Consider the following 26,893-nt stretch of genomic DNA (forward strand, 5'->3'; position numbering starts at 1 on the left):
GAAAAAAATAAAAATGCCTGTAGAGGGCCTTGCTCTGAGCCTAGCACACAGTATTCCCAAAATCTGGGGACAACTATGGTATTATATTTGGGGGCAGGGATGACTGAGATGATGTGAACCTGCTGGCTCTTTCTAATTCTATCACCACAATAGGCATTGCTAATCAATCACACAATGGTCTTTCCTTCTGAAACTGAATGTGGTTTTAAATCCTTAATTCATTCCTCTAGGAAAACTCTACCAATCTATTCGGGTTTCTAGGTGAGGGCAACCTATTCACCAGCTGTGCCATAGGAGAAAACCTAAGGAAATGCTGGCTACTTTCCTTTCTCATGCCCATGACAGACAATACCATCCAATCCCAGCACTGTTTCCTTCTGAGCCCAGATGTGGCTTTAAAATTCTTCTCTCCATGACTCTTAAGATAGCCATGGCTAATTTTTTGAATTTTATGCAAAGTGAGTCAGAGACCCCCAAGAGAATAAGGAGTATATCCAATGACACAAAACAAGGAGCTAGAACTGGTACCTGACTGATTGACTGTCATAGAGAATGGTTGAGAGTGGTCTTCAGGGGTAGACAGGTCTGCATTTGCATTCCAAATGCCACCCCTGATACGCTGTGTGACTTCAATAAGTTCCTTAACATCTCTCAACCTCATATTCCTTGTCATAGCATAATTAACTTCTACTGAGCTGTTGCATGGATCAAAAAACATAGTGTCCGGCTCCTTGTGACCCCATGGACTGTAGCCCGCCAGGTTCCTCTGTCCATGGGATTCTCCAGGAAGAATACTGCAGTGGGTAGTATTCTACCCACATGCTAGGATTGGTTGGCATTGTCTGTCATGGGCTTGAGAAGGGAAAGTAGCCAGCATTTCTTTAGGTCTTCTCCTATGGCACAGTTGGTGAATAGGTTGCCCTCACCTAGAAACCAAATAGATTTGGTCTAGAAACCATATATAAGGAAGACTCTACCAGTCTATTTGGTAGAGTCTTCCTTATATATGGACTGTTTCCAGGTAAAAGATCCCCTTCTCCAGGGGATCTTCCCAACCCAGGAGTTGAACCAGGGTTTCCTGCATTGCAGGCAGATTCTTTACCATCTGAGCCACCAGAGAAGCCCGTTCTTGAACATAGAGGTTAAAAATCCCAAACAAAGAACCATCAAAAAATGTGGCAAATCAAATCAAACAATGTATATAAACAAACCTCAACATGACCTAGTTTAGCTTAGGAAAGTTGACTTAATATTAGAAAATCAATTAATGCAATTCATGATAGTAATACAGTAAAGCAAAAAAATCATTTCAATAGATGTAGAAAAAGATAGTCAATAAAATTCAATATCCATTCCTTAAAAAAAAAATCTTTTTAGGATACTAGGAATAAGATTAAACATTCTTAACTTGATAAAGGTCATCTACCAAAAAACCTCTAGTAAAGATCATATTTAGCTGTGAAATATTTAAAGCATTTCCTTTAATATTTCAAGAATAAAAAAGCCACTATCACAAGGTAGCCCCTGCAATAAGACAAGAAAAGTAAATAAAAGGTATAGATTGGCGATAAAGAAAAGTATCATTATTTGCAGATGTTAATATGTTATACATAAAATATCCAAAATGGCTCAATGGAAAAACAGGTGGGGGGTGTAAATGCCTAGTGGGAAAATTATGCATAAAGCAAAAGAAATATTAACATATTTGGATAGGACTTGCCTTTGGTGGGAAGAGCAAAGTACAAGGTCAGGAATGGGATAATGAGGGTTTCATAGCTAATTAAAAAGGTTGCAGTTTTAAATCTGAATACAAAAGTATTCATTTCATTATTCTAAAAATGTAGATTGGTTTTAGACAAATAGGCAAGCATACATGCAAAAGGGCATATATGGCATTTATATATGGACTTTTTCCAGGTAAAATCACACATAAAATGCTTTGCCCAGTGCTCGAGTGGGAGGGGCTGTACGAATAATACCTTATCCCCTCTGAATGTTCAAGCTTATGTCACCACAGACCCTGGTGTGGGGACTGGGCCATGAGTGGGTGTGGCCTGTTGTCTCCAGCAGATACTCGGCGCCATGGAGTCTCAAGTGGCAGGGGGCCCGGCCGGCCCGGCCCTGCCCAACGGGCCACTCCTTGGTACAAACGGAGCCACTGATGACAGCAAGACAAACCTCATTGTCAACTACTTGCCCCAGAATATGACCCAGGATGAGTTCAAGAGTCTCTTCGGCAGCATTGGTGACATCGAGTCCTGCAAGTTGGTTCGGGACAAGATCACAGGTGTGGCTTCTGGCGGGTAGGGGTAGGGGACGGAGATGGTAGCCTCAGAAGTACATGTGTGGTGTGGAGCCAGAGGTGACCCCAGGTGGGAGGTGATGAGAGCAGGTAGGACCCTCATGGGGTCTGAGGTATGCTGGGGAGCCAGGTGTGAGCCCAGGTAGGAGCAGGTGGGACCTTGGTGGAGTGTAAGGTGTGATGGGGGGACAGGTGCAACCCTAGGTGGGATGCTGGAGGGGTCTGAGGTGTCCTGGGGATAGGGTGGTACACTGGGGGAATAAATAAGGGTGGAGTCCTGGTTCTCATAACCGTGATGGGGGTGGTCAGCCTCTCAGGCCTGGGTCTGGGAGGACCCTGGCAGGTCATCATCCTGGTCCTGCCTGCAGGGCAGAGCCTCGGCTACGGGTTTGTGAACTACTCTGACCCCAACGATGCAGACAAAGCCATCAACACCCTCAACGGCCTCAAACTGCAGACGAAGACCATCAAGGTCAGCGCCCTTGTTCCTCTGCCTCCCCATCTTGGCTGTGCCCATTTCCTCTTTATTACCACCCACCTGAACTGACCCTTCCACTGCCACCCAACCCCCTCGGCCATACCCTCCCCGCATGTCCATTCCCCCTACGGCCACCCATCCTCTCCCATGGCTCATCCCCTAAGGGGTTCAAATCATTCCCCAAAGGCTTTCTGGCTGGGGCCCCAGAGCCAATGACTCTGCCTCTCTGAATCTCAGTTTCCTCACCTGTTGATGGGGAGATGATCAACCCCACATTCTCTGGCAACTCAAGGAGTCAGCCAGGCCCTGGAGGTACCCACCCCCTCAGCTGTAGGAGTGACCAGGGTCTGGTGTGCAGCCCCCTCCCTGCCTTTGTCATGGAAATGGGGGAGAGGGGGGCCCATCTGCCATCTGGAGCCTAACTAGGGTCTGGGAGGGTGGGATTAGGGTGGGCCCTTCCCCCACCTTTGTGCAATGCCCCTCCCCCCGATGACCTCCCCTCTCAGCAGCTGCAGCTGGGACCCTGCGAGCCCAGGTTCCCTGGGAAGGGGGGGAATCACCATGGAAACCTCCTCTCTGGGTTTGCCTGGGGGTGTCTGGGCTCCGCCCCACAAATCTGCTTCTGAATCCTGGGGGAGGGTAGGCTGGGGAGGACGCCCATCTGGCCCCCAGTTTGCCATAAAAGCAGAGGTGCTGGAATCTCTTCCTCTCCCTGATGTGGATGCTGACAAGGGTCTGATGGGTCCCTCTGTGGCCAAGTAGATCCAGAAGCCCCCAGGTTGTGAGGATGGACACTAGTGATGACCTGTATGACCCAGAGGGCTACTGTTTGCAGATGATGTGGCATGTGTGTGTAGTGTATGGCCCCCTAGGCTGTAAGACATGGTGTTTGTGGGACCCCGTGGCTATGTAAGTAGCTGTTATAGACTCAGGTTGTATTACTATGTGTCTCTGAGGACATGGTGTTTTTTTGGTAGGGGCTTTGTGACACATTGCAACTCTGGCTGTGACCTGGTGGGGCTGCGTGGGTGTATCTTGCTGTGACAGGGTGTTTGTGTGCTATGGTGAAATTGTGTGGGTGTGTCTACTTGTGCCCCATTCAGGCTGGAATGTGTGTGACACTGAGGGCTTGTGCAGTGGTGTGACAGGCGTGTGGTTGGTTCTGTGATTCTTACTGTAATTACGCTGGAGTTCCATGAATGTGGCAATGACCTCGTGTCACCCTCCTGGTGGTGTCGTCACCGGAGCTGTGCAGTGGGTATCCCAGTGTGGCTCTGTGTGTGTGTGTGCCTGGGTGGCTGTGATGTTTGGCTGGTCCTAACTGGGTGTTCCAGCAGGTTGTGCCCCAAATATTTCCAGCCATCCATTGTGTGCCAAACCCTATCCTGGTCAAGGGGTGTAGGAGAACCCAATACCCAGGTGAAGGACCTGGGTCAGCCCGCGTCATGGAAGGATGGGAAAGGACCCTGAATGCCAACTCTGCCTTGGATGACCCCTGACCCCAAAACCCACCCAGGAGCTCAGGGTCCCTTCCCTTGTCCCCCAGCTCCAATCCATCAACAAGTCGTCATCCCTAAAAAAGGCACAGCCCCTAGGGTGGAGAAGAGTGGAAGCCATCAAATACATTGCCATGAGTTTTCATTGTTATTACAGAAATAATAGCAGCTGTGGTGTTTGTCTTTTAGTTTTCTGGAGGACCCCAGGTGCACACAGTCGCATCAGTTAGAATCCCCCTGCCCCCACCCCAGAAGCCATATATCCTTGGCCCAATTTATTCATTTTGTTCATTTTTTAATTAGTGACTTCTAGTGAAGTAATATGCCCTTGCAACTCACCTCCCTAAACAAAAGCTGGATCCTTGACAATGACCTTCTCTACCCAGAGGTTAATTCAGAAGAAACAGAAAGATGGACGTCAGCAGAAGTAAGGGAGGAAGGAGCTTATCCTCCCACCCGCCGCCCCCGATAGCTCTAGCTCACCCTGTTAGCGTTTGGGGGTGGGCCCTCTAGACCATGTTTCCAGGACATTGATAAACACACAATGAGATGGGGTCACACAATAGTCGCTGCTCTGTAAATGGACTTTTCTTCCCCCCACTTTACAATACTCACCACTGTTTCGGGGAAATAAATATACACGTCCACCATTTTTCAAACAGTTGCAGAGAGTTTCATTGTTGGGCTGGACCACAATTAATGAATCGAAGGGTCACAGGGAAATGTGTCTATTTCATAACTGAGAGAAGGGCTTTGAGAGAGGAACAGGGCTAAGGGTGGAGGACCAAATGCGGATGGGAAGGGACAGGGAGGATATTTCACATGACGCATGGAGGAGAAGAAAGGCGAGGAAGAGAGTTGGAAGCACAGGGAACACCAAGCGCAAAGGTCCCGAGGGTGGAGCAAGCCGAGTGTTTGGGGAGCATGGAGGGAGGCCTGCGTGCCTGGAATAGAGATGCTGAGGGGGACAGTGGGCTGAAATGGGGGGTGGTGATGGGTGAGGTCATGCACGGCCCTGTGGGCCGTGAGAAGCACCTGAACTCTGAGGAAGGTGGGAGATACAGGGGATTCTAAGCAGAGGGGTGTGACCTGGTTCGGATGCTCACAGGTGCCCCCTGGCTGCTGTGGGAGGAACAGCCTGTGGGGGATGGTGGAGAGGAGCAGGGAACCGGGGCGGAGCCTGCTACACTGGTCTGGGAGAGGAACGGGAGGAAAATGGGGAGAAGTATGTGGATTCTGGATAAGGAGGAGGGTGGAGCCGATAGGATGATGGTGTTTAGACGTGCGTGTGGTAGACACGTCAAGGACACCCTGAGGCTGGGGACCTGGCCCCTGGAACGACAGAACTGTCATTTCTGAGTGAAGGCAATTTGGGGTTGCTGAGTGTGACTCCCCCACCATGAAGCCTCCTCACAGGACACCTGGAGGCAGGTATCACGCAGGTGTGCAGTTCAGGGGCCAGTCCCAGTGCTAGCTCAGACATTCTGGAGCTGTCAGGACTGAGCTGTGAGCTAGAGATCTGAGTGACCCTGAGTGTGCCCAGTGTAGTAGGGAAGAGACCAGCCAGCACCCCAGGTTCACTTTCCAAAGAAGTCAGATGTGTCGATGTTGGCGGAATGTCCAGCCTGAGAGCATGAGCTAGAGACGCGAAGGTGTCCAAGGTCCCCAGGGAGACACGTGACCCCAGAGGCACAGGTATTTGTCATCGCTCTACACAGGCCGAGCCACGTTCATTATCTTGGTCACAGCCACATCCCCTCTCACCACGCCCCGGCTGACTCCCGCCCACTGCCATGGTGACTGACTACTCACGGTATTTGTTGAACAAACGGATGAGGGATGTCTGTCATGCAGCGGCAGTTTGGGTGTTGCCTCACTTTCCTCATCTGTAAAATGGGTCTTGCCCTCAGCCCTGTCTGCCTGACCCCCTCCCCCAGGTATCCTATGCCAGACCCAGCTCTGCCTCTATCCGAGATGCAAACCTATATGTCAGCGGGCTCCCCAAGACCATGAGCCAGAAAGAGATGGAGCAGCTCTTCTCCCAGTACGGCCGCATCATCACTTCTCGCATCCTGGTGGACCAGGTCACAGGTCAGGCTGCCTGGGAGGGCTCACCTGGCGGGGGCTCGCAGGTCAGAGACACCCAGATGGGACCAGAGTGGAGAAGCAAATAGCAGCGAGGAGGGGGGTGGGGGTCACACAGGAGGGGGCGGGCCCCCATGAAGCCCTCGCGCCCCACTGCAGGTGTCTCTCGGGGTGTGGGGTTCATCCGCTTTGACAAGAGGATCGAAGCCGAGGAGGCCATCAAAGGACTGAACGGGCAGAAGCCGCTGGGTGCGGCGGAGCCCATCACGGTCAAGTTTGCCAACAACCCGAGTCAGAAGACGGGCCAAGCCCTGCTCACCCACCTCTACCAATCCTCCGCCCGGCGCTACGCAGGCCCCCTGCACCATCAGACACAGCGCTTCCGGTGAGCCCCCTGCCGCTCCCTGCCCCCTAGATACCCCAGACCCCCAGAACCGGATGCCCTAGGCTTGCAGGTGCCCTCCTTGAACCCCGTTCCTGCACAGTGGAGAGACACCAGGACGGTGCCCACACTCTGGGGCTGCTGAGGACAGAAAAGAGGAAATATGGGGGGCTGTCATGTGTTGAGGCCAGGCCCTTGTACACAGCAGGCACTCAATGTGCACAGGCCACTATGTGTATTATTATTGGTGTCAAGAGTTCTAGAACCACCTGATCGGGTCAGCCCCAGTTACCCCCTCCCTTAGGCATGTGGCTCCAGCTGCTGGTTCCACAGGTGCAGGCCACAGAGTGCTCCCTGGGGGGCAGGGCACCCCTACTTTTTCTGCTCAGTGATGCCATAAGATCAGAGCCCATCTTGTCCCTTGAGGGACAGAGGGTCCCAGGGACCCTGAGGCTCAGAGAGGCCGTGTCACTTGCCTGACCCAGGTACTTTGGAGAAGAGACTTGAAACTTCCCTCCTAGGGACCCAAGAGCTGGAGTTGGGGGCAGGTGGGAGGGGGCACGGGAGAGCAAGATTGGGTGTCCGGTGTGGGAGGGCGAGGATGCCAGTGAAGAGTGGGTAGCAGCAGGACAGCAAGAGGCGATGCCCGAGTGAGTGACCACGGTTCCGTGCCAGGCGGTGTCCAGCCGGGCGGGGAGCAGGCGGGTGGGGGCAGGGCCGGCGGCACTGCTGGACTGCTGGGTGGGGGCGGGGAAGGGGAAGGCAGGCCGGCTGCCCAGTGTCACAGCCAGGGGTTGTGCCCAGAAGCCACCAGTAACCACCCCTTCTGCCTCCGCAGGCTGGACAATTTGCTCAACATGGCCTATGGAGTCAAGAGGTAAGAGTGCCCCTGCCCCACTGCCCCCAGCCCCTCAGTATTCCCTCCTGGGACCTTTGCCCTGATGGAACCTTCCCCCACCTCACCCCCAGGACTGCCCATGTATGGGCATAGTGTGACCATCAAGAGATCTGGGGGATATTGAGTCTGCTAAATGCCTAGAAAGGGCTACTGTGAAATTTGGACCCGGAGGGCCTATCTGTGACCTTCTCCATTCCACTGAAAGGCAGGCAGGGTTGCCCGGGTCACAGCTGTGCCCCCACTGGCCACTGTTGGTCATCTTTGCTGAGGGTCACAGGATGCCCCCTTTCTGCCTCTTAGCTGGCAGGGAACCTTGAGGCCCCTGCTATACTGTACACATCCCTGATCCTCTGAAGGTTGTGTCTATAGCATCAAGAGCTACTGAGCACATGCTGAGTGCCAGGAGCATGGCTTGGGGCTGGGGACCCAGCGTGGCCCAGTCAGACTTGGCCCTGGTGGCCCTGGTAGAAATGGAATGACACTGAGTTTGATGCTTGGCACACGGTGCAGGCTCGCTCGGTAAAAGGCAGCAGCTCTTATGATAATTGAGCTGTTGTTAATATTATTACTTATTTCACTCCTTTGGGGAAGGAGACAGATGAACAGTGATCTGGGAGGTGAAGAGGGTAAGAGACAAGTTGATGGACATCCAATGGAGACATCACTCAGGGCCAGAAGAGAATCAGGGTTCCTGGCAGCAGAGATGGCTTTGCAAAGTCCAGAAGGAGAGAGAGCCCAGCAATCATATAAACAGCTAAGGCCCTTGGTTTCCTGGGTCCTGAGGTGTACAGGAGCCTCAGGAAGGCAGAGAGCCAGCGTGGAACGTGGTAAAGTCAGTTCTGCCCCTTCCTCTGTTCTTTGACTCCACACACCTCTCCCGAGGGCCGACTGGTGCTGGGAGCTGTTCTGGGCCTGGGCGCTAAGGGAACAGAATCTTGCAGGGAAGATGGAGCTGAGAATAAATATCCGATTTAAATAGGAAAAGGCCTGGGGACTTCCCTGGTGATCCAGTGGTTAAGACTCTGAGCTTCCACTGCAGAGGGAGCAGGTTCAGTCCCTGGTCAGGGAACTAAAATCCTGCATGCCTCGAGGTGCAGCCAAAAAAAACCCAAAAAATATACATACGTACATGTGTGCCTGCTAAGTCACTTCAGTTGTGTCTGACTCTTAGTGACCCCATGGCCTGTAGCCTACCAGGCTTCTCTGTCCATGGGAGTCTCCAGATAAGAATACTGGAGTGGGTTGCCATGCCCTCCTCTAGGGGATCTTCCCGACCCAGGGATTGAACCCAGGTTTCTTATGTCCCCTGCATTGGCAGGTGGGTTCTTTACCACTAGCACCACCTTGGAAGCCGACATATGTATGTATGTAAGTAGGAAAAGGCTGAACAGGGCCAGAGGGAGGAGGTGACCACTGTATGAGTCAAAGGAAGCCACCCCAGGAGGTGACATCTGAGCTGAGACCTGAATAACCAGCAGGGGATGCTTAAAGGCCACACTCACACCCTGGTTCCAGCACTGCCCTTCCAGGTGGGCCTCCTCCTGGCAGGATGGCATTGCCAAGGATGAGGTCAGGGTGGTATCTGAGTTGGTGGTGAGGAAAGGAATTGGGTGGGAAAAAATGCCAAGGAGAGGGTGGTAGCCAGGCAAGGGGAAGGGGTCAGGGATCAACAGGGCTGAGGACCAGGTGGGGTCCAAGATCATGGGCTCAGGAGGTGGGTTGGGGCTCAGGGAAGGATCATGGGTGAGGACCTAACGTTCAGAGAGGGTCAGAGGTCAGGACAGGGCTTCAGGTCAGGGTGGAGATGGGGGGCTGTTGTCTCAGAGTGGCTCAGAGTGTGAGGTTTAAGGTGGATGGGGTCTCAGATGGAGGTCACAGGGCCAATGCAGGGGTCACACAGTCCGAGGTCACTGCACAGTCAGAGGTCAAGAGGGGTCAGGGGGCATGCCGGGGGTCAGGGCAGAGCCCGCGTGACCCCCAAAGTAGTCCCCTGTCGCTCATCGCCAGGTTCTCACCCATCGCCATCGATGGCATGAGCGGCCTTGCAGGCGTGGGCCTGTCGGGGGGTGCAGCGGGCGCCGGCTGGTGCATCTTCGTGTACAACCTGTCTCCGGAAGCGGACGAGAGCGTTCTGTGGCAGCTGTTTGGGCCCTTCGGGGCGGTCACCAACGTCAAGGTCATCCGTGACTTCACCACCAACAAGTGCAAGGGCTTCGGCTTCGTCACCATGACCAACTACGACGAGGCGGCCATGGCCATCGCCAGCCTCAATGGTTACCGCCTGGGCGAGCGCGTGCTGCAGGTGTCCTTCAAGACCAGCAAACAGCACAAGGCCTGAGGCGCCGCCGCCCTCCCCACCCTCCCCGGGCAGCAGAGACAGAGAGAGAGAGACAGGGGGCCCGAGAGAGCGCAGGCAGACCACGGACGGCACGAGGGCCCTGCGTCCCTGCAGAAGCCACAGGGTGAGCACTTGGTGGGAGGGTCTGCAGGGAATGGGGGGTGCCTGGGGGGCCCCCTCCCCCATCCTAATGCCCCTCCCCACTAGGCTGGGCTGTTCACTCTCTCGTCTTGGTTTCGTTCATGGTGAAGGTTTTCGTTTCCTTTTTTCAGCTAAAATGAAAGCAGAGATGTGCCCCTAGCCCACCCCTCAACCACCCTCCATGGATGGCTTGGGGTGGGGGGCATTGGGGGTGCCCTCCCAAGCCCCCTTGCCCAGGCCTCCCCAGTTACCTAGGTGAGCCTGAGAGTGGGGGATCAGGTTTAAAAATCCCCAAAAAAGTGAAACATGAAAGGGGTGTGGTCAGCCCTGGCCCAGAGCCCCTTGGTGTGGAATGTGAGAAGCAGGGGGAGGGGCTGGAAACAGAGACAAAATGAAAAAAAAAAGGGGGGGTGGGAGGGGAAGAAAAACTCTATTTTTGTAAAAAGGGAAAAAAGACCTCGTGGAGAATTTTTACTGGGGATTCTTGAACTTGAAAAAAAAAAACACAAAAAAAGACAAAAAAAATATTTTGGCAGGTTATGTTTACCAACTGGGGCAGGACAGGGAGCAGGGCTTAGGAGCTGAGGGTCCATGGGGCCACACAGAGAAACACAGCCACGCAAAGGTACACAGGGGCAGGCACATGTACACACCCCCCAGGGACACACACAGCAGCCCAGAGGGACCCAGAGACACGCCTCAGGAAAACTCCTTGGCCCAGTAAACACAGAAGAGCAAAGTACGGGGCTACACACACATGGCCATGGTGGACTCGGACGTGAGCACATGTGGCCAAGGGCGGAACTGGCCACAGGTGGGTGTGGCCAAGGACAAACGTGGACAGGCGCACAGGTCACCACGGGAACAGTACCCCACGTGCCCGTGACCATGTGGAGACAGATTCATCTGGACATAAATCTAGACACCCAGGCATGGAGACACACAGTCACAACACCCAGAGACACACAGACATGCCCACAGCATCGTTCAGGCCCAGGTGAGCAGCCACAGCCCAGACCCCAGCCCAGTCCATAGCCCACTTCCTCCATTAGCAAGGCCGGCCGGCCCCACCCCACCCCTCACACTCCAGCCCCACCGGCCCCGCCCCAGCTTCTCTGCAGAGATCTCTCCTGGCTCCTCAGTGGTCCCTGCTGCCCACGATCACAGGCGTGCACACACAGCGTCCATGCATCCAGACACAGGATACCTCGTTACCCTTTTGGCATCATGGTGGGCTGGAGGCAGCCCCCCTCACAACACTTGAGGCCAAAGGAACCCCCACCTCCAACCCTGGGGCTGAGTCTCCCTGGGCCAAGGCCCTGGCCCACAAGGCCAAGGGGGAGGCTGGGCCCTGAGCCTCCCTGCTCCAGAGCCTCCCCCAGCAGCAAGTGCCCACCACGCTGCTTGACAGGCCCAGGGGCCCAGCCCCACCTTCTCTTCCCGTCCACTCGTCACCCCCTTTCAGTTTGTTGGGTTTTTCTGTCTTTCCAGATCAGTGAGGGCAGTGGACGCAGCCCCCATCCCGAGCCCCAGCCTTGGCTTCTGTCTGGACTTTTCCATCCCTCTAGTTTTCATTCTTTGTTTAAAAAAAAAAAGAATCCGACAGAAGCCAAAGGCCGGAGCCCTCGGGAGCCCTCGCAGCCCCTCACCCCCACAGTGGGCCCAGTCAGAACCAAGAATGGCAAACCCTAGTTTCAGCCCCTCTCCGGTGTCCCTGCGTTTGGTGTCTGGCCTTGGCCCCATCTGACTGCCCAGCTCTCTCTCCCCCACCCCTCCCGGTGTTGTTATTAAACGTCTGTGGAGCTTCTGCTGCAAGGAACAAAAAGAAAAAAAAAAAAATCAAAAAAGCGACAAAAAAACACAAACAGAAGAGGAAAAAAGCGACAAAAAAAAAGGAAGAGAAAAAAAACCACACACACAGAAGAGATTTAAAAAAAAAAAAAGAAAAAAAAGACATAAACTGGCGCCAGTTAACTTTCTTGTACTTTTTTGCCGAATTGAGCTTCTTGTAGTTTTAACTTATTGCTATGTTAACTATTTATCCTTGTTGCCCTGTAAGGACATTTGTGTATATTTCTGTTCCTTCATCCAGTTTGCAAGTTTAAAGGAACCACGATGTTCTCTTTGTTTCTTTAAGTTTTGCCGAGACGTGGTTATGCCTAATTTATTTATAAAAGGGGAAGTGGAATCATTAAAGTAATAATAATTATTAATAACAGTAATGGTAGCCGAGCGGCACCCCATGGGGGGGCCTGTGCTCTGCAGGGCGGTCCCTGCAGCCAGCGATGTCCGGGGTCTTTAATGGGATTATTTTTGCTCGTCTTGAGAATTTTTTCAGTCCTATTTAGCTGGTGAAACCCTAGCTTGTTCTTGATACACGAACCTATTTATTCTTGTGGTTTTTAAGTCCTCCCCAACCTCCCCGCTCCCCTCCAGCAGGGCAGGCCCCCCAGCGGGTCCATCCCTCTCCTTCTGTTTTCTTGGGGCTCTCTCCCCTCTGCTGTCCGCCCGCAGCGACACGTGTCCACACGTGGACAGTGTGGCGGAGGCATCTGTGAGCAATAAGGGCTGGGTTTGTCCCCCACCCTGGGGGAGGCCGGGCTCCAGAGAGGGGGCACCTCCCCACGCCCCCTCAACTGAGGCCCTGGGCCCCTGCCACCCCTGACTGGGAGGGGACTCCTTTTTCTAAAACACAGAACTCAGCCCAGCCAGCCAGGCCCCCTTCCTGGAGGCCAGCCCCTCACCCCAGGGGAGGTGGGGCCTGGGGTCTTCCACATCCCTGCGTGGGGCAGGGGCAGGGCCCGTGGGGAAGGGGCTCAGCCCCTCCAGCCCTTCCTTCATCCTGTTATTTATTTGGATGGTTTCAAATCAAGACAGAGTCCATGTTGGAGGTGATAAAAGAACTGTTAAAAAAAAAAAAAAAGACAAAAAAAAAACCCAAAACCCAACAAGAACACTTTGCGTTGAGTTTAGACACTATTTATTACCGGGATTACAGGCCTGGCCGCGGTAACAGACTTTTACATGGAATTGTTTAATTATTTGTACTTTTCATGCCAGAAAAATAAAAGTTCAGAATCTTATGGCCTCAGGTGTCTGTGCTTCCACACACCAGCCGGCCCTGCTGTGTGGCTGAGTACACGCCACTGTCCCTCTCTGGGCGTAGCTCACACCTGGAGCCCCCTGGCTTCCCCACAGCACACATGTGATTGGGGGGGTGGGGTCTGAGACCAGCCCAGGAGGAAACCCAGACGGAAGTGACCCAGTGACCCAACGGCTGTCTGTTTACATGGCTCCAGGCTCTGCTGTCCACAGGGCATCTCAGGTGAGACCCTCAAACTGTGGAGCCCGCCCTCTAGGATCTGCACAGCTGGTTCCTGTTTAGCCCTTGCCACCCCCAGCCCTTCCACACCCCAGCAAAGCCAGACAGACACAGAAGAGTTGGAGGAATCATGTTTATTGTTTGGGGGTCACAGGTCAAGTCACTTCCCCACCAGGAGGGAAGGCAGATGCCCTGGGTGGGGGGTAGGGCAGGCCACGCCCCCAGAGTGTGGGGGCCCAAGCAGGACAGGCTCCTTTATTCCATCTGCCGGGGCCTGGGAACATGGCTCTGCCCCACTGGCCAACCAAAAGCAGGGCATGGAGCCCCACCTGCTTCCTTCCCTGTGGGGTGGGTGAGGTGACCCACAGGGGCAGGCCTTGGTCCACAGACTGAGGGGCGGATGGGCAGCGCCACTGGGGGCTGGTTCCGTATCTAGATTTCTGGGACCAGAGAGAAACCAAATGAGACAGACGAAGGGAGATGGATGGGGGAGCAGCCGTGTGGCCAAGAGCCCCCCCCTCCCCCGATGCACCCGTGCGGGAGGGGACGTGCGGGAGGGGACGGGAGGGACCCCCACCGCCCCACCCACCTCTGCGCTGGGCAGGGCGGGGCAGGGCTAGAGCTCATCGTGGTCGCCCTCCACAGGGTGTTCAGGCGGGGGCTCTGGGCAGGCAGCTGGCGTCATCAGCTCCATGAGGTATTCGCAGCGGCTGGGCTCTGTGGTGCTGGTCACCACCGTCTCCTTCCCACACAGCAGGCGTACCTGGGGTGGGCAGGTGGGGCTCAGGCGGGCTCTGTGGGCCCACGTCCCCACTCCACTGCCCCCAGCCCGCGGGCACTCACGGTGGTGGAGCGATTGGGGCCCTGCCAGCAGCCCGTGCCCTGCTCATACTTCATGGCGCTGAACTTGTCGTGGTCGGGGCCGGCCCACGAGCCCCAGGTGCTATGGGAGAGTGGGGTGCTGAAAGGGGCCGGCTGGGGGGGCCGGGGGGGATGAGGGGCCGAGAGGGGGCCTAGCCCAAGCTCACTCACCCAAGGCTGGTGGGGGAGCCGCCAAGTTTGGGTTTCTGCGAGACAAGCTTGAAGGGGCAGAGTCTGTAGATGTACCTGTCATGGGATAGGGCTGGTAGGTGGGGGGACAGGGGTCCCAGCCTCCACGACATCCCCCACACCGGGGCCATGCAGGCACCTCAAATCCCAGTGGCTGTGCTTAAGCCCACCCCGCTTGCTCAGGCCCAGACCCACCAAGCCCACCCATCACATGTGCCCACAGGGGACGCACTCATTGGTGGTGAGCTCATAGCACTGGCTGTAGAGGTAGGCAAACTCGCCGTTGGGGCCAAAATCAAATGAAATCTCCTGTTCCAGGTTCCTAAAAGGGAGGCCCGGAGGTTAAGAGGCAGTGGGGGATGCCAGCCAGACTCAGGACAACGCAGGAAGGCCCACTCCAGGGGTGGAGGGTCTCCCGGGGCCTAGGCTCAAAGTCCCCACCACCTGGGGACTCTCCCTGCAGGAGCCACCGCCAACTCGCAGAGGTTGCCTGAGTGACTTCCACATCGCCACCACCTCTGGGGAGTTGGGCAGTAGGCGGCCACAGGGCAGTAGAGAAGTGGCCTTGCTGCAACCGCATGGGCACCCTCATACCTGATGGATTCTTCCATGTCCTTCAGGGACCGCTCGGCCTCTTCAAACTTGTTGCGGGCCTCCTGGGCGGCTGGTGGGGTCGGGAAGGAGGTCAGAGGTGCCCCCACCCCATCCATGAGAGGGCAGGGGGTGGCACAGGGGGTGGCCTGATTCCCCCAGTCCCAGGGCTGGCTCTGGGTGAGGACGGGGCCCAGGAAGATCCTCCGGGCCTTGCCAGCCACCAGGCAGACCCTACCCCCCCGCCCAGGCACTCAGCTCTTGAGGGAGCAGGGCCGGGGCTCCTGGGGCCCTGCCGGTTCCTCGCCTGCCAAGGGTGACACAAACAACAGCCATCCATGAGGAGGCAGAAGGGCCCCTGGGACTGGTGTAGTGGTGCCAGCTTCCCCAGGCCCCAGAAATCCCCTCTAGGTGGCCCAGAGTCCCCCTGGGCTTGCCTGGGCCAGCCCCAGGCCCCCTCGAGGAGCAGGCAGGGCCTGTTTCTTGGGCCCCTGCACCTGCTGGCGACAGGGAGGGGCCCCTCCCTCCCAGGCTCAGCCCTCACCGTTGATGAAGGCCTGCGTCTGCTCATCATACGGCGGCATTCTGTCCTCCTCGGTGGGGCTGGCTGTCTGGGGGGCTGGGACTGGGGATGGGGTGTCCTGTGGGTGGGGGGACAGAGTCAGCGAGTGACCCCACTCCCACCCATCACCCCCTTCACCCCTAAACACCCACCTTGGGCTGCTCCCCCTGGGAATCCTCGTCCTCCTCCTCCTCCTCCTCCTCATCCTCCTCGGTCTCCTCCTCCTCCTCCTCTGTGGGCGGTGGGGGCGTGGGGGACTGCTCCTCCTTGGGCTCCATCACATCGGGTGCGGGAGGCAATGGTGGGTACTCAGTGGGCAGCACCTGCTGGATGTGCGGAGAGGTCGTGCAGAGGACTCGGGGGTCTGCCCCAACCCCCAGGGCTGGGGGCCAGGCTCCCACCATCGCCCAAGGGTGGCCTTGTGTCCCCACTCCTTCCAAGGAGCCTAGAGAGGGAGGGAGGGACAGACAGCTGGGGGCGGGGTGGCTTCTGTAGAGGAGGTGGGGCTGCCCAGCTGGCCAGGGTGGCCCAGTGCCAGAGCTGGAGGCAGTGCCTTTGTGAGGCGTCCAGGGGCGGGGCGGGGGCGGCAGGGGGCTCGGATCACATCCCTTCCCCTCCCTCTACTGACCTCGGACTGGTACTTGTCCCTGATGGCGGCCCAGACGCGGTCATAGAAGAAAGCAGCGTTCGTCTGCACGTCTCCCCCAAGGAGGGTCTGTGTGCGACAGGTTGGGGTGGGATCAGGGGCAGGACCTCCACGTGCCCCCACCTCCCACCCAGGTACTCTCGTTGTGGGTGTGGGGGCCCTCAGACTGTGGTGCCAGGCACCGCACGCGCTGACTTGCCCAGGGCCAGACCAGCCGGGCTGGGTGAGGAGCGGCTGCCAGAAGAGGGCAGCACAGGCCTGTGGGAAAGAGGAGGGGCCTGAGAGGAGCCGGGGAGGCTGACTGGAGAGGCCAGGGAGAGGAGCTGAGAGGCAGGTCAGGGCGAGGTGAGCAGTGAGGACCAGCCCGGCAGCGATGGGTGCGCACCAGGGGAGCAGGGCTCCAGACCGGTGAGGACAGAGCTGCGAGGAGGGTGACCAGGTACGCGCACTGGGTGAGGCGTGGGGGAGCATGGTTACAGGGAACCTAACTCTCCCCACTAGACACCCGGAGGCACCCACACGACTCACTAGGTCCCACAGGGAAGGCAGAAAGGCCCTGGGCAGCCCCTCCTAGTCACCAAGCAAGGCCCGCCACACCATCCAGGCTGGGCAACCCAGAACCCTGGCCCTGGGCCAGCAGGGGACTTTCCATGGGAGGAGCCCACAGAAGGCCTGCCTCTGGCCACCCTCAGCCCCTTACCCTGAGGTCACCCTGGGGCAATCCCCTCCAGGAGTCCCAAGCGAAGGGGTGGGCCAAGTACCTGGGCTTCCCCTTCTGATAATGCCCCGTCCCCATCCGTGTCCAGCTCTGGGTGGGTCTGCAGCTCAGCCACGGAGACCCTGCGGGGACAAAGGCAGAAGCCGATGGAGCAGCGAGCCCATGGGCTTCTGGTCAACTGCCCCCCAACCCCCACCCTGGGCCAGGGCTCCTTCTGAGAACTTGCTTCAGGACCTTGGGGCAGGGAGAGAGTGTAGGCAGGAAGGTGGGAAAAAATGAGGTCTGGGGTTAGGGCCTGGTCTGGTCTCTACCCTGGGAAAGGCAGGTCCTAGCCACCCTGTCCCCTGCCTCCGACCACTCCTGAGGTTCCACAACCCTGAGGAGCTCAAGGGAGGGACAGGCACAGGGGTGGGAATAGGAGACAACTCCATGTCCTCAAGACCCAGCTTCCACTTCCTTCCACCCTTAGAACCGAACACAGGGAAACGCCCTTGGCCTGGTATCCTTCACCCTAGGAAACTCAAACACCCATGGTGGCCCAGGTCCCACTTCCTGCCCCTATCCTGCCGCCCACCACCATTGCCCACCAGGAAGGGGACCGTCCTGCCCATTCTGCTCCCAGGAACCCTCCAAAGTCCCAGGCCTCCCACCAGGGGGCCTGCCCAGCCTCCCTGTTCCTGAAAGCCCACCCTCCACTGAGCCGTTGGCCTGGGGTCGGCCAGCAAATTCAGGGGCACTGGCCAGGATATCGTCTTTCACTAAAGCATCCCAAGCCACAGAGTTGGTTTTCAAAAAGCACTGAGATCCTGAGTCCCCCTGTCCAGCTCGAGGGGGTGTTTTCCCTCATTTCTTCCCCACCCCACCCCCCGCCCCCACGGGATTGGGCTCCAGGGCAAGGAGGTGGGCTCTGGCTGGTTTCCTAAAGGCAGGGAGAGGGAGGAGGGAGCCCGGGGCAGGTGGCGCCGGCACACTCACGCCCCGTCCATGTCATCGTCCAGCTCCTGGAAGGCGCTGGCTGCCAACTCCCGCTCCCGCTGCTCCTTGGAGGTGGCCTGCTGCTCTGTGGAAGGACCAGCTCTATCAGCCTCCATCCCCAACACCCCCCGGGCTCACTGTGTGCCCAGCCCTCTGAGTGCTGGGGCTGGGGCTCTTGAGTCAGGCCACTGTGGGGGGCAGACTGGGGGCGGGAGCTGGCAATGAGAAGGGCTGGCCTGGGTAGGGGTGGGGGGCCGAGGCAGTGGGCAGTGCCAGATGGATGGGGATCCAGCAGGGGCAGCTGGAGGCATCTGCAGAGTCTGAACAATCGGTGACGGTGCGAGGGGCAAGCCCATAGGTATGCCACGTTCAGGAGGCCCCCAGGAGAAGAGGTCGGGGGACAGAGGCTGGGGTGGGCGCAGCCAGGTGAGGCAGACGTCCTGGGGGCTTGTCCCAGCAAAACCAGCTCAGGGGGCGCTCAGGAAAGCAGCCCCAGTGCAGCTGCACTGTGAGGCTCGGCCCTCTCCACCAGGATGAGCGGCCTGTGACCCAGGAGACCCGAGCAGACAGCCGACAACGTCCTCACAGATGAGGGCCCCAGGCTCAGGTGGATGAAAGGACCTGTCCACGGTCACCCAGCTGGCGAGGGGCACAGCTGGGGGCCCAAGCCAGGCCACAAGCCTCCAGAGTCTACGCTCATCCCCACCACCCTCTGGGAATCCTGGTAACACCGCCGTGGCGTGCCACCCCTGAGCCTGAGTCAGCAACTCCACATTAAGAAGCTGAGCACTAGTCTGCCCAGCCTTGTGTAAAAGGATGCTAGACACGGTGCCAAAAAGGTGGAAACAGAAGCAAAGACCAGAGTTTGTTCACTTTCTAACACGTGGCTTGGGAAGGAGTAAAGGAACCTGGCATTGAAGGTGAATGAGAAAACCCCTGGAACTTCAGTCACAAAGGGCCAGCCCTATGACACACAAGAGCCACTTACAGCAATGGAGACCAGAACCAAAACCTGGTGGGAAAAAGGGTCCCTGGATAAGACAAACCCCACCAGGGTCACACACTGGAATGGACAACAGCTCTAAAAAAGGAAGCAGGGTCCTGACACCAGGCTACAACATGGATGACCCTCAACAATATGGCGCCAGGGCAAAGCAGTCAGCCACAAAGGCCACTCACTGCCTGACTTCTTGATGTGAAATGTCCAGAGCAAGTCAATTCATGGAAATAGGAAGCCAATGCATGGGGGCTGGGGGTGGGGCCAAGGGGAGATCTGGAGGGCCAGTTTAATGGGCCTGGGGGTCCGTCCTGGGGTGATAGGAATGTTCTGGAACTAGACAGCAGCAACGATGTCCTGCTGGACATTGTCGCCAGTGTGGACATATCTGACACCACTGAATCGGACACTGAAAACAGGCTGAAATGGTGAATTTGTAACATGACGGGGATTTTACCTCAGTGAGAAAAAAGTGAAGGGCAAAAAATAAAAGGAAACGAGGCACCCGGGGACAGAGCACAACACGCATACACCGTGTAGACCTGCTGTCCAGTACAATTTTCTACAGAGGTGGACGTGTGTCATCGCCCAGCACTGGGCCTGCAGCCCGCTCGACACATGTCTGCAGTGGGCATGGCCGGAGCAGAGGCCTGGGAGCAACAAAGAGCAGCAGTTTTGCAGGGCTGGTGGGGGTGTGGGCAGCCAATCAGACCAACCTGTCAAGTACACAGGGTACAGAGAGCAGGGAGAAGCCCTTGACGGTAGGGGGTGTTACCCAAATGCTGTGCCACCCAAGGCACTGGGAAGTCAGGAAGACTGCTGGGCCGAAGAATGGCTTGGCCCGATGGAGGGAGGCCACCAGGAGGCCAGAAGGGCCAGAATGGGCCCAAGGTCTTCCCTGGGGGTCCGGTGGTTAAGAATCAGGCTTCCAATAAAGAGCAGGAGTCTGTGCAGGGGAAACGGGTTCGATCCCTGGTCCGGGGGCATTCCACAGGCTGTGCAGCAACTAAGCCTGAGCAGTACCACTACTGAGTCTGTGCGCCGCAACTACTGCAGCCCGTGCGCCTAGAGCCTGTGCTCTGCAACGAGAAAGCCCCACACCCTAACCAAAGAGCAGCCCCCGCCTGCCGCAACTAGAGAGAGGCTGCGAGGAGCAAAGACCCAGCATGGCAAAAAGGAAGTATAAATTAGTGATAAAAACTCAGCCTTCTGAATCTAATAATTCTAATAAAGAATAACAACCCGATATAACTTAATAAAGAGAAATTTAATAATTTAACAGAATCTAATAATCCTAATAAAGAATCAACACAGGGGACACATTTCTGGCTAGGGAACTAAGATACCACATGCCGTGGGGCAACCAAGTCCATCTGCTGCAACTAGAGAAGCCCCCACACCATGCAACAAAGACCCAACACAGGCAAAAAAAGCTGGGCCCTGAGCGAGGCAGGAGCAGGCTGGTGACTCAAGCCTGCAGATAAGGGACAGGGTTGCAATCGGAATAATGTGGGCATAGGTCTAGCTGGGCAAGCCAGCGGCCTCTTTGGCCTCAGCTTCCTTCTTTGTGAAACGAGGTGATGTCTGGGGAAGGGGAGCAGGGGCAAAAACACGATGATCCCTGTGAAACAAGCACTGCGTGCTCTGGTCTACCCACCTCAGTGTGGGAGAGAATTCTGGTGTCTTTATCAGGGGGTCAGCAAACTTTACTGTAAAGAACCCAATGCTAAATATTTCAGGTTTGGCAGGTCATAAGGTCCCTGATGGCAACCCCTGACCTCTGTGGCTTGATCACAGAAGCAGCTGATATTATGTAAACAAAGAGGCGCAGTCTCTGCTCATTAACCAACATGGTCTGTGTGTGTATATGTGTGTGTGTGTGTGTGTGTGTGTCTGTGTGTGTCTGTGTGTGTGTGTGTGTCTGTGTGTGTGTGTGTGTGTGTGTGTGTGTGTCTGTGTGTGTGTGTGTGTGTGTGTGTGTGTAGGGAGTCTCTGCTCATTCACCAATATGGTCTCCGTGTATGCGTGTGTGTACACGTGCACACACACTGTTCAGTCACATCCGACTCTTTGTGACCCCATGGACTATAGCCTGCCAGGCTTCTCTGTCCATGGGATTTTGCAGACAAGAATACTAGACCAGGTTGCCCTGCTCTCCTCCAGGGGATCTTCCTAATCCAGGGACTGAACCTGCATCTCTTGTGTCTCCTGCATTGGCAGGCAGATTCTTTACCACTAGTGCCACCAGGGAAGCCCATGGTCTCCTTGCTGCTCCTTAAAAACTAGATAAGATGCAGCCTCACAACCTTTGAGCCTGTCCCTTCTACAGGCAGAAGGCTTCCTCGGTCTTACTCAATGCTGTACTGTGGGCACCTGGGGTAGGCCCGGCACATTACAGGCACGCAGCAGATGCTTATCAGATGAACAACTGAATTACTGATTATGAGACATCAGGACAGAGAGGGAAGGGCGGAAGAACACAGCAGAAGCTCAAAGAGATGGAGGAGACCACAGCACGGCCGCAGAAGGCTACCAGCCACTGGTCACCAGCCCTGTGACTGGCTGGGGCCACCGCTCCAAACACTTCTGGCAATGCTTGGTCTTGGTCTTTCAACTAGTCTGGAGAGGGTTTCTGCCCCACCTCTCCCTCCTACCCTATCCGCCTCTCACCATGTGTGTCCCTGCACAGAGCAGAGTGAGAACAAATGCCAAGGCTTCAGATTATCCACAACAGCGGCACAATCTGCCAACAGCAAGAAAATGCTGGACCAAGCGTTAAAAAATAAAATCACCTTAAAATCAACCCCAGGCAGTAGAAGTTGCCAGGGCAAAGAGGAAGTGAAGAAGATAAGAGAAGGTAGAAAATGCTTTCATCCTAAAGGATTTTGCCAAGCCTGGGAAATGTGGATATCCATTTTGATAACTAGTGAGAGAAGGAAAATGAAAATCAAGGTTCAAGGTGACCCGCCTCATAACTATGACCCCATGGGACTCCCCTCAGGGCTAAGCTGGGCCAGGAATCAGCCGGCCCTTGCTCGGACCTCGGCTCACTCTGCCTGGGGGGCTGGAGGAAGCTCCAGCCTCGACTTCAGACTCGAGGTCCCTGAATCCAGTGTTCCCACAGAGAAGGCAGAAAAAGCCCCTCTTCTCGAGAGAAGGACCTCTCATCCAAACTGCAAGCTACTGCTATAAACGACTTTTAAACACAATGGCCAACACACAGTTGAAGATAACGAGGCACCTGGGGAACTAAAGTGCCGTGATTTAAGAAAATCAGCGCAACGACAGACAAGAGACAATGAGCAAGAGACTCCCGGGCCCAGACTCTTCCCTGCCAGGAGCCAAGGGGGAGTCGCAGCCACACCAGGACACGGCCACGCCGGGACACGGCCACGTACCTTCCCACAGCTTACGGTGCTGGTCTCTGGCTTCCTTCTCGGGCTTCTCGGCCTCCTCCTTCAGTGTCCGCAGCACCTCCACCTGGTCCTCCAGTGACTTCTTTCCAGCCTGCAGCTCAATCAGCTTTTTCTGGGAAGGCAGAAGACAGGGGCCAGCTCTCATCCTGCTCTTCCCTCTTCCTCTCCTGCCTCTATTCCACATTATCTCTTCCTAATCACACCCCCCTGAATCGCCCCCAACCCCTGCCGCTGTGGTTCTCTGCAGCCCACTGGAGAGAAATCCAAACACCTCAATGTTCCCCTGAGGCCCTGCATAACCAGGACCCTGCCCACCTCATCTACCCCTTTGCTATCTTACCTGCCCTAACAACATTCACAGCCCTCCACACACTCTGCCCCCAGTTTTTCACACAGGCTTTCCTTCTCTCTGCAACACTCTGCCCAGCTAACTCTGAATAAACCTACAGATTTCTGTTTAGATGGAGACCTCCTCCTCCAGGAAGTCTTCCTTGCTTCCTGTGCCCCAAGGTGGGTCCAGAGAGCAGAGGGACCAAGGCAGGGAACATGCATTTAATCCCTGGACCAGGAACACTCCACGTGCCGAGGAGCAGCTAAGCCCATGCACCATAACTACTGAGCCTGTGCTCCAGAGCCTAGGAACTGCAACTACTGAAGTCTACATGCCTAGAGCCTGCGCTCCACGATAAGAGAAGCCACTGAATGAGAAGCCCGCCTGCCGCAACTAGACAAAGCCTGTGTGCAGCAACGAAGACCCAGCATGGCCAAAAATACAATACTTTTTAAAAACTGATTGCTCTTATTAAAAAAAAAAAAAAAGAAAGGGGATTTCCCTGGTGAGTCAGTGGCTAAGACTCTGCACTCCCAATTCAAGGGGGCCAGTTTGATCCTTGGTCAGGGAACTAGATTCCACATGCTGCAACGAAGACCCAGCACAACCAAATAAAAATAAAAAATATTAAAAAAAAGAAGGAAGGAACGAACGTGTGTGCTGCGTTGGCTCCAGCCTAAGAATGGGGGTCCTAGGCTGTAGGGTCCCTCCCAAGACTTTGGCTGACACCTCAACCTGATCTGCTACCAGGGTCCTCCTGCTGGTCCAGGAGGTCAAAGGTCACTTGACACCAACTTCACCGTGTGGCTAAGCATGGGAAGGATCTCACTGGCCCTGAATACACTGCCCCCTATGAATTCGGGAGGTACCTCACTAGCCAGGCCATGGAGGTGGGAGAGGAAGACCCGACCCTTCCCTGGTCTGAGAAACAGAGCTGGGGCCTTGCTCAGAGGGTTAAGCAGGAGCCGCGAAGGAGAGCTGAGGACTCTGACCCACCAGTTAAGGGGGTGGCAGACAGGTAGGGAGAGACACACCCCTGGGGACTCACCCTCTTCGGTCCTCCCCATACATCCCCAGCACCCACCCTACTGAGCTAACCTGACTGTGGTTGAAGGACCCTGTCTCGAGTCCTCCCCCAAAACTGGTAAGGCATGCAGTCACTGGCCTTAACTTACAGATGAGAGCACCCTGGAACCTGGAGGAGAGGCATCCCTCCTCCAAGCCCACTTTGGTCTGCACCCAAGGCCTAGGTCCACGCCTCTACTGGCTGCTGCCCACCTGGTACCAGCCTAAGCAACAACTAAATATCAAGTAGACACGGGTCCAAGGTGCAGACAGACAGCAACTGGCCCCAGGACACCACTGGTCAGGAGCAGACACAAACCCCAGCCAGCCTCACCAGCCTCCAGGCTGTCCTGGGTCAGCCCCACCAGGCCCTTCACCTGCTTCTCCTCCCGGGCCTTCTTCCAGTCCTCAATCAGGATCTTCTTCAGGCGGAAGCCCTCGCGGGTCACCTCTGCCATCTGCTGCAGTGTCTCTCTCTCCTTGCGGCCCTTCTCTCTGGGGGGAAGGGAGACACAAGCACCACTGGGAGGGCATTCAGTGCCCACTAGGTCTGCCTCTTCCAAAGGGGTTCAACCCCCTGCCATCACCCCATTATGTGGGCAAAAACAGGAGCTCAAACACTCCTGCTCCCTCCTCCCCCAGGTTCTCCTGGCTTCAGAGTCCCTCATCCCTGTCCTAGAGAGGAGGGGCAGTGGACAGGGCTCGCTCACCCTCAGGATCATGGGAGGGACTAGGGGGTGCTGGGATGTGGGGCTGGAAGGTTCCCAGAAAAGAGCACACAAGTCACAGACTCCCTGACAGAAGGGCTGTCTGACCAGCAAGCAAAATCTGCTCAGTCTACTCTCTACTTAAGAGACCTTCCATCAGAAGGGTTCACAGAAGTGTCACAATGCTCAGTTTCTCTGAAAAACATACCCGGTCCTGCTACCTGCTCCCAACTCACAGGAGTAGAGGGAGGTTGTCCCTTTTAAATGCCACAATCCCCATCACTCCATGACTGCCTTACACTCAGCCTGCATGCACTTGCTTCCATCACCTGCCTGTGGGCATTTCAGTTTTCAGGTCCTGCTGCAGTGGTGCAATTAAATGCACAGAGTCCCAAGTTAGACCGAGCTGGATTCGAGTCCTGGTTCTGCTATCTCTTAGCTATGAGACCCTGAGGAAGTCATTTTCTTTTCTGAGAGTGAGGTCCCTCATCAGCTGAACAGACAAACACATTACACTCGGTTCCAGGCCAGAAGGAAAACTGCTGATAGAGCATTCACAGAGTACCTGGCACGGGGTGAGCCCTCGATACACAAAAGCAAAGAAGAGAAGGAACCCGATTCACCCAGCAAGGTTTTGGGGTGGGGGGAGTGGGAGGGGACAAGGGAAGGGAGGGTGTCAGCTACGCACTTGCAGGTGTTCTCACAGACGATCCCGCTGTTGTATTCGTCGGTCCCGTCACAGCAATCTGAGGGCAGACGTGGGGGCGCTGTCAGAACTCCCCCCGCCTACCCTGCAATGCCTCCTTCCCTCCGCCCAGCACCCTGTCCCCCATCCTGGGGCCAGTTCATTCACCACACACTCCATCGTTGACCCATCTGGAGGAGATGTACAGGGGCTTGTAGCCTGTGTTGGTGCAGTGGAAGCTGCCGTTGGGACAGGCAGCTGTGCCTGTGGGGAAAGGAGGGAAGGAGGGTTTGTGGAGTGGGTTCAGGATCCGGCAGGTCACGCCCACCACATGCACACGGGAGCGTGAGCAATGTGAGAATAACTGATGCCAAGTAAGGGGAGGAAGGACCGCGGCACTTTGGGGGCCTGAAACAAAATGCTCCCGGGCTCCCTCCTGCCTCTCCGTGCCTGGGCCGGGCCAAGCCCTCCCCCTCCCCCTCGGAGCTCCCATAGCACCTCCCCGTCTCCTAACCAAACCACTGACCCACTTTATTCTGTGCCTGCTTGCCTCCACTCAACAGAGAGCCCTGTGAGGACGGGACTGGGTCTGTCTGGGACACCACACAGAACGTAGCACTCACCAGCTCAATAAATGTACAATGAACGGATGAATGGAGAAAAAGCTCACCTGGTTCATCTGAGCCATCTTTGCAGTCACAGTAGTCGTCATTGACCTGATCAAAGGGGATACTGGCAGAGCCATCCAGGCAAGTGAAAGGCTTTGACTCATCGTAGAAGTGATGGTCTGGGGAGGGGGATAAGGGGCCCAGTCCAGGGCAGGAAGAGAGCCCTTTCCACCCAAAGGTACCTCTTCCCACTCCCACCGGCTAAGCATTGCAACCTTCCCTGCCCTGAGTCCAGAATACTGAGACCGAAGGCTTAAGTGCCTATCCCGGAAGCCTCCCACCCCCCACCCCCACTTCTGGCCACCTCCAGTGGCTCACTCACTGGTGAGGGAGACGCCCCGGGGTCGCTTGACCTCCACGGCCCAACATATCGGCAGCAGCAGCAGCAGTAGTAACATCTCGCTGAAGCCTCGGAAGCCGGAAATGGGTTCTGCCAGAAGGAGGCTACTGGGAGATGCACTGTGACCCCACGCTGCAGCGAGAAAGGGGAGGCAGGTCAGTGGGAGAGGGCTCCTTCCAGCCGAAGGAAGGCGCCTCTCCCCCAGGTCAACTGGATTCCTTCATCGATCCGGGCAAACAGGTCTCACTTAACTTCCCACAATGGGGGCACGGGGGCCGCGGCGGAGGCGGGGGGTGGTCTCTCCAGTCCTACCTAGTGGAAGAGAATCTCACTTGGCCCAAATCAATGGTGAGAGGAACTCAAAATCTCCGCTCCCCATGGGTCGGAGGTGGTTCGCTATCCAGTTCCCGCCAATCGGCCAAAAGGGTTAACAGTTTCCCCCTCTCCAAACGCACACCCTTCGGCTGCCCCTAATAGGAAACGGGGGGGGGGGGCTCCCGCCCACTAGTCCACCACGTACACGAGGCTGGGGCAAAGGTCAATATCCACAGCGCCCCCCGACCCAGCAGCCAACGATTTCTCCGGCAGAAAGGAAGCGGAAGTGTGTGAGAATCGTCACTTCCGGTATCACGGTCCGCTGCCGGAACGGCGGGTCCTGGCTGCCATGTTGGGAGTGGCATGTGGCAGGCTCGGAACCCAG

The 26,893-nt window shown here is 56.2% G+C and overlaps 2 protein-coding genes across 6 annotated transcripts; one reads left to right on the top strand and one right to left on the bottom strand.

The window, feature by feature from the left end:
* The first annotated feature begins 497 nt into the window (after window positions 1-497).
* ELAVL3 (ELAV like RNA binding protein 3) lies at window positions 498-10,502 on the top strand. 3 transcript variants are annotated; one of them, XM_088838391.1, is made up of 8 exons: window positions 498-524; window positions 2,068-2,287; window positions 2,671-2,774; window positions 6,214-6,367; window positions 6,521-6,746; window positions 7,582-7,620; window positions 8,687-8,689; window positions 9,649-10,502. In XM_088838391.1, exons 1-8 carry the CDS (start codon window positions 498-500, stop codon window positions 9,977-9,979), a joined length of 1,104 nt encoding a protein of 367 aa, XP_088694517.1. In that variant the 3' UTR covers window positions 9,980-10,502. The 3 variants fall into 3 exon arrangements, with proteins under 3 accessions (XP_088694517.1, XP_088694516.1, XP_088694518.1); XM_088838390.1 differs by lacking the exon at window positions 8,687-8,689; XM_088838392.1 differs by lacking the exons at window positions 7,582-7,620; window positions 8,687-8,689.
* A 3,059-nt stretch (window positions 10,503-13,561) lies between these two features.
* PRKCSH (PRKCSH beta subunit of glucosidase II) lies at window positions 13,562-26,871 on the bottom strand. Of its 3 annotated transcripts, none has more exons than XM_055430567.2 (18): window positions 26,714-26,871; window positions 26,176-26,325; window positions 25,856-25,972; window positions 25,354-25,449; window positions 25,189-25,246; window positions 24,171-24,288; window positions 22,380-22,509; window positions 17,985-18,069; window positions 17,053-17,131; window positions 16,274-16,360; window positions 15,798-15,968; window positions 15,628-15,724; window positions 15,087-15,156; window positions 14,725-14,814; window positions 14,475-14,549; window positions 14,286-14,385; window positions 14,032-14,205; window positions 13,562-13,882 (listed from the first exon to the last, which is right to left on the bottom strand). In XM_055430567.2, exons 2-17 carry the CDS (start codon window positions 26,249-26,251, stop codon window positions 14,059-14,061), a joined length of 1,596 nt encoding a protein of 531 aa, XP_055286542.2. In that variant the 5' UTR covers window positions 26,252-26,325; window positions 26,714-26,871; the 3' UTR covers window positions 13,562-13,882; window positions 14,032-14,058. The 3 variants fall into 3 exon arrangements, with proteins under 3 accessions (XP_055286542.2, XP_088695109.1, XP_088695110.1); XM_088838983.1 differs by having other exon boundaries at window positions 15,798-15,971; XM_088838984.1 differs by lacking the exon at window positions 26,714-26,871 and adding an exon at window positions 26,506-26,662 and having other exon boundaries at window positions 15,798-15,971.
* Window positions 26,872-26,893: the final 22 nt, after the last annotated feature.

The sequence above is a fragment of the Moschus berezovskii genome, chromosome 8 (genome assembly GCF_049115385.1).
Source record: "Moschus berezovskii isolate FMDL1 chromosome 8, NW_MosBer_1.0, whole genome shotgun sequence".
In the NCBI taxonomy this organism is placed as follows: domain Eukaryota; kingdom Metazoa; phylum Chordata; class Mammalia; order Artiodactyla; family Moschidae; genus Moschus; species Moschus berezovskii.

Excerpts from the sequence above, each read along its gene's own strand:
- ELAVL3 (XM_088838391.1), top strand. The coding sequence starts at position 498 with ATGACACAAAACAAGGAGCTAGAACTG. Across the intron at positions 525-2,067 it reads AAAACAAGGAGCTAGAACTG|CAGATACTCGGCGCCATGGA; the intron begins GTACCTGACTGA and ends TGTTGTCTCCAG. Across the intron at positions 2,288-2,670 it reads GGTTCGGGACAAGATCACAG|GGCAGAGCCTCGGCTACGGG; the intron begins GTGTGGCTTCTG and ends TCCTGCCTGCAG.
- PRKCSH (XM_088838983.1), bottom strand. The coding sequence starts at position 26,251 with ATGTTACTACTGCTGCTGCTGCTGCCGATATGTTGGGCCGTGGAGGTC. Across the intron at positions 15,972-16,273 it reads GGGACAAGTACCAGTCCGAG|CAGGTGCTGCCCACTGAGTA; the intron begins GTCAGTAGAGGG and ends CCGCACATCCAG. Across the intron at positions 14,206-14,285 it reads GCCCCAATCGCTCCACCACC|GTACGCCTGCTGTGTGGGAA; the intron begins GTGAGTGCCCGC and ends TGCCCACCCCAG.